At 28.9% G+C, this 13602-nt stretch overlaps 1 protein-coding gene across 1 annotated transcript in view; it reads right to left on the bottom strand.

The window, feature by feature from the left end:
• Window positions 1-13330, bottom strand: part of LOC125870092 (chymotrypsin inhibitor I, A, B and C subunits-like) — a 17034-nt gene extending 3704 nt beyond the window's left edge. Inside the window, exons 1-3 of the mRNA XM_049550451.1 lie at window positions 13318-13330; window positions 13127-13216; window positions 3101-3249 (exon numbers count right to left, since the gene is read on the bottom strand). Coding sequence (XP_049406408.1) covers window positions 3101-3249; window positions 13127-13216; window positions 13318-13330 — 252 coding nt within the window. The remainder of the gene's footprint in view (window positions 1-3100; window positions 3250-13126; window positions 13217-13317) is intronic.
• Between the last annotated feature and the right edge of the window lie 272 nt (window positions 13331-13602).

The following is a 13602-nucleotide window of genomic DNA, read 5'->3' as shown; positions in this document are numbered from 1 at the left end:
GGGGGGGGAGGGGACTGAAAATCAAATTAAGATCCCATAAATTGTGTTATTTCATTTCAAATTATTGTCAAGAATTCAATCATATAGTGTAATAAACCAAAAAATTCAAAAATTCAAAAATTCAAATTTTTTCTTCTTGTTCATCATTCTCTATGTTTCCTCCATTAGCCGAAAATTTCATACGATACATAATGAATATTTCGATCTTCTTACGTTTTTTCTTACTTTCAATCATATAGAGATAAATCCTAACATAGCGAAGAAATTCAATTTTTCAAATTGCTTCGGCCCCCCTATTCAACGAAGAAACCTTTCAGATTTGATTCAAAAACTTTTGTCGAAATTTTGGATAAACGAGGTGAGTTAGGAAGGATATAGAAGTGATGGAATTGTTGTTGGACAAACGATTTCTTTTGTGAATCTTCAAGTTCATCAAAGATCCTTTCAATTTTGATTCAATATTGTTGAAAATTTTGAGATTCAATTTTTTTTCCTAGTTCATTGAAGATCATTTCAGTTTTGATTCGAAATTGTTGAAAATTTTGAGTTTCAAAACTATTCTCCTAGTTCATTGAAGATTCTTTCAATTTTGATTCAAAATTATCAAAAATTTAGAGAAGATACATCATGAAGATCCTTTCGATTTAAATGATAAGTGTTGTATTTCTACTAGATACATTAAATAAGAAAGATTTGCCATAAGATTTTAGGTTTGAGATCGATACATTATTGTTTGGTAATTGTTATGTATCAGATACATTTAGTATGAATTCGAATTTACATATCATGCCTAGAAAATTAGTGCATGATACATTATTATTTATGTATCTTATTTTGTTTAGTGCATGATACATTACTATTTATGTATCTCGTTTAAATTGATAAGTGTAGTTTTATTTGCCTTGAAAGATATGTATAACTAACATAATGTATCATTTTGTAGTTGATAATAGTGTATCTGATACAATAAGGTTGTGAAAGAAGGATATATGTAAGCTGAAATAGAGTGTATCTATAAATGTATCACAATAAATAAGAATTGAGTGATCAATTAGATACATGAACAAACACAATCCATTAAAGAAATTTGATTATGAAAAACATTAGGAAAAAAGAGGAAAATATTAGACTGTTTGAAATTTTGGTGAAATTGAAACTAATATTATTATGAGACAATGAGAAGATTAAATAATAATACAAGAATCCTAATCATTTTCAACGAATGATTAGTTGTTAGAGTCCATAACCAACTCAAATTATGAAAAATTTCTAAATATTATATTAATTATTACCAAATAATATGCAGCTAATCAAAAATCAGCCTAAAGTTAACTAAGGAAGTGTTTCCAACGAATCCATTTAATCGTATAGGATTATATTAAAGAGGAAATACACCTCTTTTAATTCAATTTTTACTATTATTGGACGTGATTAGTATGAAAAAAATATGAAAAAGAAACGAGGTTTGTATCTGGTATTATGGAAAACATTTTTCGTAATTTTTTTTTAATTTATGTTTGGTTAGGTTAAATTTTTTAAATTTTTTTTTAATGTTTTGTTAGTTTAAACTTGTTGAATATCAAATTTGGATATTGATTTTGTAACTGCTAAGAATTTGGAGTGAATTTAGGGAGAGAAAATAGGAGAGAAAAAGAGAGTGGTGAATGTGGATTTGGCTGATGACTTTTATGTATCAGGTAGTTTTTAAAAATAAGAGAAAAAAGGGATTTAAGTAATATTTTTAAAAGGTAGGAAAAAATAGAGAATAAGTAAATTAAACTTGTGTATATAAGTAATTTATCCTTATTTGTATTTATTTATGTTTTTTAGTTTCTTATACATAGTTTGATTAATGTATAAGAAAATTAGATATATATATATATATCCAAGGCTCAAACTCAATATTTTTTTCAATATTTCTTAAATCTTATATACTTCTTTCTCAATACATTTGGCATATATACACTGCCTTAGCCAAGGAAGAAAAGAATAACGACAAGGATAATAAGTGATGGTATATTTTCAAAAGATTTAACTAAAAAAAAAATAAAAGGTAATTTTTATCTAGTAAATAGTGGGGAAATTTCAGAAAATGACATGGCACGTTTTATTTATGTTGTCAAAGTCTTTCTCAATGCATTAATTAGATATAACGACAAGGGAAAAAAAAACAATATAAAACGAAATTTAAAAAGATTTACTAGCAAAAGTAGAGATGCTATGGTCCCTAGCTATGAAATGTTTTTACTCATGAATCATTTTGTAAGTCATAGAAAGAGATTTAGGAGTTAAATGTTATAATCAAAATTTTACGATAAGAAATTCAAATAATAATACATGAGTTCCAAATTTTAATTTTAACATATATATTTAATGAATTTTGAAACAAATATAAAATTTATGATAAATCTATTGAATTTTATTTTGGGTAAGAAAATAAATAAAATCAGGTAAATTATTGTGACGAAACCACGTGTCCATCTATTAGTTTGAACTTTTAAAGGTATACACAATTCGAAAGATTAACGATAAAAGTATATACAAACCTTAAAGTATAATGAAGGGTTTTAACATACATTTGAGCATGGGTATGTATATTTGTTGGGAGTAGTATTGAGTATTGATATGTGGATAAGTTCAGAAAACTCAAAATCCTCATAAACCACGTAGCCAACATGGGTAAAGGATCGTACTTTTTAGACGACTCCTTATTGCTTTAGAGCAGTGCTTTAGTGGATCCACTTAGTTGAGGTGTCCTATATCCCAACAAAATATAGGACAATTCTGACAACGTGGACGAGACGTTGTATCATCACGTAGGTCATAGTGATGGTTGTCGGTTAGAGAATCTCCCAAATAAGAGTAAAGTATTTTATTGTATTTTTCATATACATCCTTGAGTTAAAATATTTTATTTATGAAGCTTTAAATATTGTCATCTCTTGTTATTGTTTTGTATTGAGTTGAGTTCAGGTAAGTATTCTTTCAGCCTTATCAGTTCAGTTATTTATCCATTCAACTATATTATAGACACATATATTCAATGTATTAATTAACCAACCACAGGAATTTGTACAACAGAACCCAAGATGTTATCAACAAGACGAACTCGATTACAACGATAATCCAATGGGACTGGAGAACCACTCAATATTATTCGAACATCATTTATGAGTGAATTTTCCTTCTCAATTATTTCCTTAGCAAGCTTTGTTGGTACACCAATAAGTTCTGGCCAGAATAGTTTTCCTACATATACACATAATTATTTAATTACAATGAGAGAAACAAAGAACAAGAATAATATACTCTATATGTGTTATAATAATAGCAAACATGGAGTTGATATTCAAGTGTGTAACCAAGCAGACTGCTTGCTCTACCATATTAAAATGTGTAATCATTTTATCTAAAAGTTTAAACTGTTAGATAGAGCACCAAGACTCTATTAAAAAAACAAGCATTTTTAATAATAGCAAAAATTGTTTTTTTGAAAAGCTAAAAAAAAAGTAATCCTTTAAAGGAATTTTACCTTTGCACCAAGATTCAGATTCCGATTCCTTTAGAAGTTTTATGACTTCTGGCCCATCACTTTCTTTTCGTGCCATGAAAGTTTCAAAGGATGCAAAAAATAACATTTCAATTTCAATTAATGAGAATATATACATTCAACTAAATGTTATTCTTTATATTTTAACATGGTATAATTATAGTGAACCCCTTAGTAATATTTTAGCTCATTAATCTATTTTTTTTATGAATGATTGTTTATAGTTGTTTTTTAAGTATCACGCTAATAGTGTAACAATTCTTCTACGTTATTATTTATAGTGTATTTCTCATTTGAAGTTAGATCGTCAAAAAAATATGATATGCTTAAAAACCTCTGGCACAAGCAAGGGTAGAAGGAGATTCATCTGAACTGTGGCGGAGCTAATATTTTCTCTAATAGAGTCTATCTCTCTCTATATATATACCGCAAAAGAAATATAAATAATTTACAACTCTAATAATATTCTTGCATGTGTGTATATATAATAAAATATATAGAGAGAAAGTGAGGTACTAACAAGTTGCAAGAAGAAAGAAAACAATGATGTGAGCAAACTTTGACTCCATTTTCTTTTAGTTGTAAAGTGTAATGACCCTAAATGTCATTTTTGGAAATTTTCATAAAATGACCGTTTTACCCCTCCCGATAATTAACCCGAGTCCTAATTGTTGTATTTTCGAAGTTGGTTTGAAGGAAAATTGATGAAAAGTTGAGTTTTTAAGAGTTAAAGTTTGGTTAAAAGTGCTATTTCGAGTCATTTGGAGTTTCGAGACTCGAATCGGATTTCCGTCGATTCCAGCAATTTTAGAATGTCAAAACGGGTCTATGAGAATTTACGGAGTCGAATTTGGAGTTAAAACGAAGATTTGAGGTCCTAAGTTGCAAAAATTGTGAAATTTTGATCAAGAGTTGACTTTGGTCAACAAACGAGGTTCCGGTGCTCGAAATGGAATTCCGAGGGTACCGTTGGATTCAGGGGGTGATTCTAAGTCTAGAATGAGCCTTGGTTGAATTTTTAGAGGCCCTGAGTGCGTTTCGAGTTTTTGAGCTTAAAGTTAGTTTCTTGACGCCTTATCGGATACCGCGTCAAGGACACCTCGAATTCAAATTCCGACGATTTCATTGAGTCCGAAATATCATTTTCAAGCTAGTAGCATATTTGGTTTGTGTTCGGGAAGTGCCAAATGAGTTTTGGGTGAGCTTTTAAGCTTCTTGGATGCTTTGACAGTATTTCAGCAAATTGTGACAACTAAAGGGTTCATTATTAGTTTTAAAAGTCGAAAAATTATTCCGAATGTTCTGAAATTTTGAGCATGAATTATAGGACTTATCTGCAAATTTTGGGTGCATTTTCGCTAACCCGAGATTGGACTTTGATCGCAAATAAGAAATAATTGTTTACCGAGTAGAAATGATATTTGACTGGGCAAAGAGCATGAAATTGAGCTCCGATTGAACGAGCAGGTCCGTATCATTATTTAAGACATTTACAAAAAAGAATCGGGTCATTTCACTAGCGTATGAAGAAATTACGGCCTTTTTAGTAAAAGTGTAACTGCTGTTTTTCTGGTGCATAACAGTCATGTACTGTTATAAAAATCTCAGACTGTGTTCATTTGGTATTTTGAGCATATCGTGAGTTCTAGAGATCGGAATGGAGTGATTCTTACGGGTTTCTTCTTGAATTAATATGAGGGTTAGTATTCACTCTTCAAATCGACATTTTCTCATAATTTCTTTATCTGGTTTTTTTTCCTATCCATAAATCTGTTGGAAAAAATTAGGGTTTTATCGATTTGGACTCCCTTTTTTATGAAAAAGGTATATTTACGATCCTTATGTTATGGGTAAACTGATTTTAACATAAAATTATTGATTCATGAATTATTTTCATCATATTAACCGCGTACAATTTGGACTTTCCCGGTAAAGTTAAAGTTTGATAAATTGAGAATTTCAAGGTCGATCTTAACTCCGTTTTTGATGAAATTTCATATTTGAACTTATCTAACCATGGGTAAGATGTTTTTCAAGAGATATTTCATTTTCGAGTCGGGGTTTCGGATCCAAATATTTTAGGCTTCTTCAAGAACGTGGATTTTCCTTCAAATTGAGTTTGTGAATTGATTTCAACTCCGTTTTCAATTTGGTTTTCAACATTAGCTTTCAAATACTTTAAGGATCATTTTACATCAAATATTTCCAGATTTGGGTATCGTTTTCCGGTATGAGATTTTGGACCGTTTTGCCCTTTTTCCCTAAATTTCTTGATTTTGGTGTCATTGGACTCGAATTGTGATTGTGAATAATTGTTTGAATAGATTATCGTGATCCGGATTATACTCGGAAAGGAAAGGCTCAAGTCAAGTAACTTTTGGAGTTCGTTTTAAGGCAAGTGGTTTCCAAACTTTGTAAAATTCTTAGACTACGCATGACTACTTTCCTAATTGTGTTGGGGAGTAATGGGGATTGAGGATGAATTTTATTTGTTGATTGAAATTGTTGTAAATGAAAGATGGGGAATAAAACGAGCTAAATGTGTTATATATGACTTGAATTTATTGAATAAGTCATGTGATAACTGATATTGAGGGGATAGAAGAGCATGAGTAGGCTATGATTGATACAAACATTAATGTTGAGACAGATGATGTGTAATACTATGATGTGGTCGTGATATGGTTATGATTGAGACAGATGATGTGTAATACTATGATGTGGCCGTGATATGGTTGTGATTGAGACATGTGATATGTAATACTATGATGTGGTCGTGGTATGGTTGTGATTGAGACATGTGATGTGTAATACTATGATGTGGTCGTGATATGGTTGTGATTGAGACAGATGATGTGTAATACTATGATGTGATCGTGATATGATTGTGATTGATGACATATGCATGTTCATTATTCATCCCATGTGTGAACTATTTGTTACATGAGTTCTAAGACACTGATATGAGGATGGATGGATATGAAACACAGTTGAGACTAGCTCCGGCTAGAGATATATGAGATGGACTAGCTCCGGCTAGCGATTTGGATGCCGATGGGATCTGGTTCCGGCGGTGATACATGGTCCATGTGTGGCCCACATGGGTTCTGATTTAAGTATTCAGCACGGACTGATTACGTCAACAGATGTGTATCGTAGGACAGACATGCATCACAACTACATGACATCATTATTGCATTTTGCATCGCATTTGCCCTATCTTTGTTTGTGATGTGTGCATTGTATCGGCTTACCCTTCTTATGTGGAATTTGATCTACTTGCTCTTATTTGTTGATCTGAGGTTGATGAGGATATACTGTTGGTTATGGTTGTTGAATATGATCTGTTTAGTATAGGTTGGTTGCTTTGCTGCTAGATTGAAGTTTCGGTGGTTCGGTTGATATTGAAAGGAGTTGTTTGTAGCTGCTAGTTTTGCTTAGTTTAGAGTTACTTGCGAGTACCTATGGTTTTCGGTACTCACCCTTGCTTCTACACAATTGTGTGGGTTGACGGCTCTCTCAGATTCGACTTAGTATTTTCTTTAGCAGATTGAGCTTCGGGACATACTCGAGAGGTAGCGGTTCATTCCAGACGTGCCCTTGAGTTATCTTTACTTTCAGTTTTGTTCTATTCGAGAACTATACTCTGAGACTTGTATATTTTTATTCGAATTCTTCATTTAGAGGTTTGTACGTGTGACAACCAAATTCTGGGTAGTGTTGAGTCTTAATTAAAGTCTTCCGCTTATTTATTATCGTATTTCTACTTCTCTATCGTTGTGGTTGGGTTAGGCTGACTTGTCCGGTGGGAAATGGACATGTGCCATCACATCCGGATTTGGGGTGTGACATAAAGAGTAGAAGGAATTGAGTGAATTTGTAAGAGTGCATCACACAAATTTATAGNTGAACTGTGGCGGAGCTAATATTTTCTCTAATAGAGTCTATCTCTCTCTATATATATATATACCGCAAAAGAAATATAAATAATTTACAACTCAAATAATATTCTTGCATGTGTGTATATATAATAAAATATAGAGAGAGAAAGTGAGGTACTAACAAGTTGCAAGAAGAAAGAAAACAATGATGTGAGCAAACTTTGACTCCATTTTCATTTAGTTGTAAAGAGTAGAAGGAATTGAGTGAATTTGTAAGAGTGCATCACACAAATTTATAGGCAGAGGTTGCCTTCATTGTAGTGAGGTACTACGTACTAGTGGTGTCTAACAACCACATGTTGAACAATTTGAAGATAAGGAAAAAAAATATTATGTTTTGATATATTTTTAATTACATTCGAAAAGTGAGGAGGGACCGTGAAAATTGAATTCAGGTATAGTGTGTAGGGGACACATCACACACACTGATACCACTATATATATATAGTTATATAGGTTTTTTTTTAATTTTATTTTATAGGAGATTGTTACAAAATAATATAGAAGATCTATAAATATATAAATACATGTTGGACTTGTAAGCTCATTTTTTTAAGAAAATTAAAATTGTAAGTGGATTTAGGAGATCATTTTCCTCCATAGAAATTGAAAATATAAAGATTGTTTTAATTATTTTGTTTTAAAAGGGGAATAATTTTATGAACTTTTGGATTTAAATGAAGGATTATCCATTTAAAGTAGTTCGAAATTTTAAAAGAGATACTTCTTTCATTAAAATATCAATAAAACTCCCTCAAAATATAGGGGGAAACAAAAGAAACTTAATTAATTTATTGGTAATTTGGCTTATTTATTTTATCACAAGGCTAGCTAGACTTTGTATTCTTCTCAATTGCGTATCATTATTTTTGTTTACGTTTTTTAGTTTCTTATTCATATTTTGATTAATGTATGAGAAAACTTTATATACTTCTTTGGAGTTCAATCATATATATAAAATTATATCCAAGGCTCAAACTCAAAATTCTTGTCAATATTTCTAAAATTTTATATACTTCTTTCTCAATACATTTGGCATATATACACTGCATTAGCCAAGAAAGAAAAGAATAATGACAAGGAAAATAAGTGATGGTATATTTTCAAAATATTTAACTGAAAAAATTAAAAGGTATTTTTTATCTAGTAAATAGTGGGGAAATTTCAGAAAATGACATGGCACGTTTTATCTATGCTTTCAAAGTCCTTCTCAATGCATTAATTAGATATAGTGACAAGGAAAAAACAATATAAAACGAAATTTAAAAAGATTTACTAGCAAAAATAGAGATGCTAATGGTCCCTAGGTATTATATGTTTTTATTCATGAATCATTTTGTAAGTCATAGAAACAGATTTAGGAGTTAAATGTTATAATTCTAAATTTTACGATAACGAATTCAAATAATATTACATGAGTTCCAAATTTTAATTTTAACATATATATTTAATGAATTTTGAAACAAATATAAAATTTATGATAAATCAATTGAATTTTATTTTGGGTAAAAATATAAATAAAATCAGGTAAATTACTGAGACGAAACCACGTGTCCATCTGTTAGTTTTAAGGGTATACACGACTCAAAAAATTAACAATAAGAGTATATACAAACCTTAAAGTATAATGGAGGATTTTCACATATTATTTATGGTAGTTCGAAGATATATTTATCATTTTTCATTAAAAATATAATAAACAAAATCATTCTTATTCATTTTACATCACTAATAGATCTCATAGTTTATCAAGTTGGTGCTTGAAAAAAAAAAAAGGAGAAAAAGAAAGGGATACTTTTTTATAAAAAATAAAAACTACGGTCCCCTATAAAATGTTTCTATTCATTAGTCATTTTATGTATATAGACCATACAAAAATGTGGTTTATAATTATAGATACTTGATATTGATATATTGTTTCTAATTATTATTATACCTTTCAACCATGCACGCATTTATACGCACTCTTTATGTTTACAATTTTCGCTCATCGATATTCAATTATACTATTTTTTTTGCTCCAAAATAAGTGTTATTTAAGTAAAAATCATGTTTATTAAATAATTAATAAATATAATATATAGTTTATTACTTCCTTTAGCCTTATTTTTAAAAAAAAATCAAAAAGTATTATATAATTCAATTCTTTTCATGTCAATATGATAAATGAATATTTTTTAAAATGTAAGTTAAAATTCGCATAATTTGAATCTCAAATAGCTAAATATCACTTGAGACGCGGTGCATATTTGATACCAAAAAGTAAAATTGCTATGGTCCCCTAATGGCATGTTCTTATTTATCAGTTATTCTGTCAGTATATTAAACACATAAGAAAAAAGGTGTTATAATTGTTAGTATTTTTTTATATTAATATATTGCTCTTAATTATTCTGCCTTTCAATTTATTAAGTTGCGTGTGAATCCAATATACCATGCATTTATTCTTTAGATATCTCTGGTATTTTATTATGTAATTGACAAAATTTTTATAAGAAATTAATAAGAGGAATTTTTTATTTTATTTTTTAAAAAAGAAGAATAAGAGGAATTTGGGTAAAAAAAAAAAAAGTTTGTGTATACACGGACTAGAATAGAGCAACCCTCAAAACTTAAGATCACCATTTGATTGAAAAAAAATTTAGTATTCAGATCTTATGAATTATATTCCAGATTTTTTGGTATCAATTGAAAGTGAATCTTTGTAAACTTTGTAAGGAAATGAAAAGAGGATCAAATATATGTCTATTTGATATAGAGTAATTTAATCTTTCATTTGAAAAGTTTTCGATTCATAACTCTATTGTTAGTCAAATGGTTCAAAAATGCAATTATTGGCTAATGACCCCAATTTCCTATATGAGATTTTATTCTCCTTTTTTTAAAAAAAAAAACATAGCAAAATCAACTAGTTTTATTTAATTTCTCTATTTATTTTCATTTGTTCATCCATATTCGTTGATAGATTGGAATAATTTTTGAATGATAAATACATCGATGACATTGATTTTCTCAATATTGCATTCATTGATACGTGTTTGATAATTTGTAGGTAAGGGACAAAGTGGTCTTTTCCTTTAAAGCAACTAATTAGTACATTTTTTTTTAATTTACACACAGGATGTGAAGGGGCAGTGAAAATTAAATTCAAACATAATATGCGGGATACATCCACAGTCCAATGATACTACTATTTTGTAAATTATGAATTTAACAAGAATAAAATAAAAGATTTGATTTTATAATCGTTTACAAATATTTTCTAAGTATATGATTTTTTTAATGGGAGACTACTAAAAAATAACATAGAAGATCTTGATTATGCTTAATGAAAAAAATATCTTTCTTTACCAAAAAATAAAGGCTTAGGAAATCATTTTCCTCCTTAGAAATTGGAAATATAAAGGTTGGGACTTGGGAGCATCATGCTGAGTTTTAGTTATTATTTTTTTAAATGGGGAATAATTTTGTTTAAATCAACTTTTGGATTTAAATAAAGTAAAATGATCCACTTAAAGTAGTTCGAAATTCTAAAAGAGAAACTTCTTTCATTTTGTTTTTTTAAAAAATCAACAAGATTTTGTATTCTTCTCAATTGTGTATCATTATTTTTGTTTACTTTTTTTTTAAAGTTTTTTATTTGATATTTGCTATTTGCTTTGGAGTTCAATTAATAAAAATTTATACTGAGAAGTTTTTTTTAATATATATCCAATGCTCAAATTCAAAAACTTCTAATTAAAGATGAATACATATTGATCCCTCACCCTTCTTAATTTGTTCCAAAGAAAGCATAACATATTGTCACATTTTATTTTTATTTTTTGGGGTGTGGTGGGGAGGGAGTTGGGGGGGGGGGNGGGGGGGGGGGGGGGGGGGTAGTTTGACAATTACAATTCAAATTCTAACTACCACACATTAATTAAACTAGATACATGACCCCGTGCTAGTACGGGCCCAATATATGTTATTTTTTTATTTTAATTTATGTGATAATCTGTTCGTCCCATATTAATTGATTACTTTTCATTTTGCACGGTACTGAAGAAATTATAAATAAGAAAATAACTTTATTAATTCAACCTTAAAAAACTTTGTGAGAATTTTACAAACAAATGTGACACTTTCAAAAGGAATTAACGGCAAGGGTAATATAGGAAAATTTTAAATAATATTTTGTTGATTTAGTAAGGTAATCAACTAATATGAGACAACTATTTTTAGAATAATAGTCAATTAATATGGGACGAAGGGAGTGTCATAGAATTTGAAAAATTAGCCAAATTTTTATATGATTTTAAAAAGATTTTAAGTTGTTAGCACTTTTTTATATAATTTTAAAAATAATATATATTACTCTCTTTGTTTCAATTTACGTGGCATATACAGAATTTCAAATATTAATCATTTTTTATATGACTTTTAAATATTTAACGTAATTTTCAGATCATATATGTTACTTCTCCTGTCCCAATTTATGTAGCACTGATAAGATTTTTTTAGAGTCAAGTAATTCTTATATGTATTTTATACTTTTTAAATTGATAATTATTGTGATTTATAAATTGGTACTAATAGAATTTCGAGAATCAATCAAATTTTTTTATATAACTTTTAAATATTTAAGTTGTTAATTGTTGTAATTTATTGTGTTATTTATGTTTATACAATTTTTAGATATATAACAAACTAAAAAATACATAATTTTTCCATATTTGGTAAACAAATAAAGTAATTAGCATTTTAAAAAATGATTTTACCATAAAAAATAAAATGAAAGAAGTTCTGAGGTAGAAATAAAGAGAAGGAAACAAAGTTGCAATTCAAAATAAGAAGTGGGACCTATATTATATGCATTAGTTAATAGAGGGAAAGTGGAGAAAAAGAATGGCCCACATGTAGGCAAATTTTGTGGCTGAGAATTGAAAGGGCTTTTACGTTTCAAATTTAAAAAATACAATACAAAAAAGTGAAGTACAATATTATTTAAGTATTAACATTAGTATTAAAAGTTGGACCAAATTATTCTTAAGCTTTCCTAAATATGACAAAAAATTATCATGTTGCAAGTTGAAATTACGAGAATTCAATATTTTAAGGATAAATTTTAACTGAAAATATATACACTTTACCAACAAAAAGCACACATACAAACTCACAAAATAACAAGAAGAAGAAAAAAAAACCGTGAGAGTACATTTAATTAAGCCACACTTATTTATTCCATTATATATAGTAAGAGTACATGGAGACATTATTATAATGAACATACATGAACCCTAATTATTTTTGACATGTGGCTGCTTAATTATGTCAATAATAATCCATTAATTAAGCCACCCTAGGAATTTGCACAACATCACCCAAAATGTTATCAAAAAGACGAACTCGATTACAACGATAATCCAATGTGATTGGAGTACCACTCAATACTATTCGAACATCATTTATGGATGGATTTTCCTTCTCAATTATTTCCTTAGCAAGCTTTGTTGGTACACCAATAAGTTCTGGCCAGAATTGTTTTCCTACATATATATACACATAATTGATTATAATGAGAGAAACAAAGAACAAGAACAGAAGACATTTTTAGTAGTAGCTAAAAAGAAGTAATCCTTTACAGGAATTTTACCTTTGCACCAAGATTCAGATTCCGATTCCTTTAGAAGTTTTATGACTTCTGATCCATCACCTTCTTTTCGTGCCATGAGAGTTTCAAAGGCTGTAAAAAAACATTTCAATAGCAATTAATGTGAATATTATCTTTATACATTCAACTAAATATTATCCTTTATATTTTAACATGTTATAATTATAATGAACCTCTTAATAACATTTTAGCTTATTAATCTATTTTTTATGAATGATTGTTTATAATTGTCTTTTAAGTATCATGCTAATAGTGTAACAATTCTTTTACGTTATTATTATTTATAGTGTATTTGTCATTTCAAAGTTAGATCGTCAAAATAATATGATATGCTTAAAAATCTGTGGCACTATTAAGGGTCGAAGGAGATTCATGTTATGACCCTAAAGGTCATTTTTGGAAAATTTCATAAAATGACCGTTTTACCCCTCCCGATAGTTGCCCCGAGTCCTAATTGT

This window comes from Solanum stenotomum, chromosome 7 (genome assembly GCF_019186545.1).
Source record: "Solanum stenotomum isolate F172 chromosome 7, ASM1918654v1, whole genome shotgun sequence".
Lineage (NCBI taxonomy): Eukaryota > Viridiplantae > Streptophyta > Magnoliopsida > Solanales > Solanaceae > Solanum > Solanum stenotomum.
This window is presented reverse-complemented; position numbering and strand designations above follow the sequence as displayed.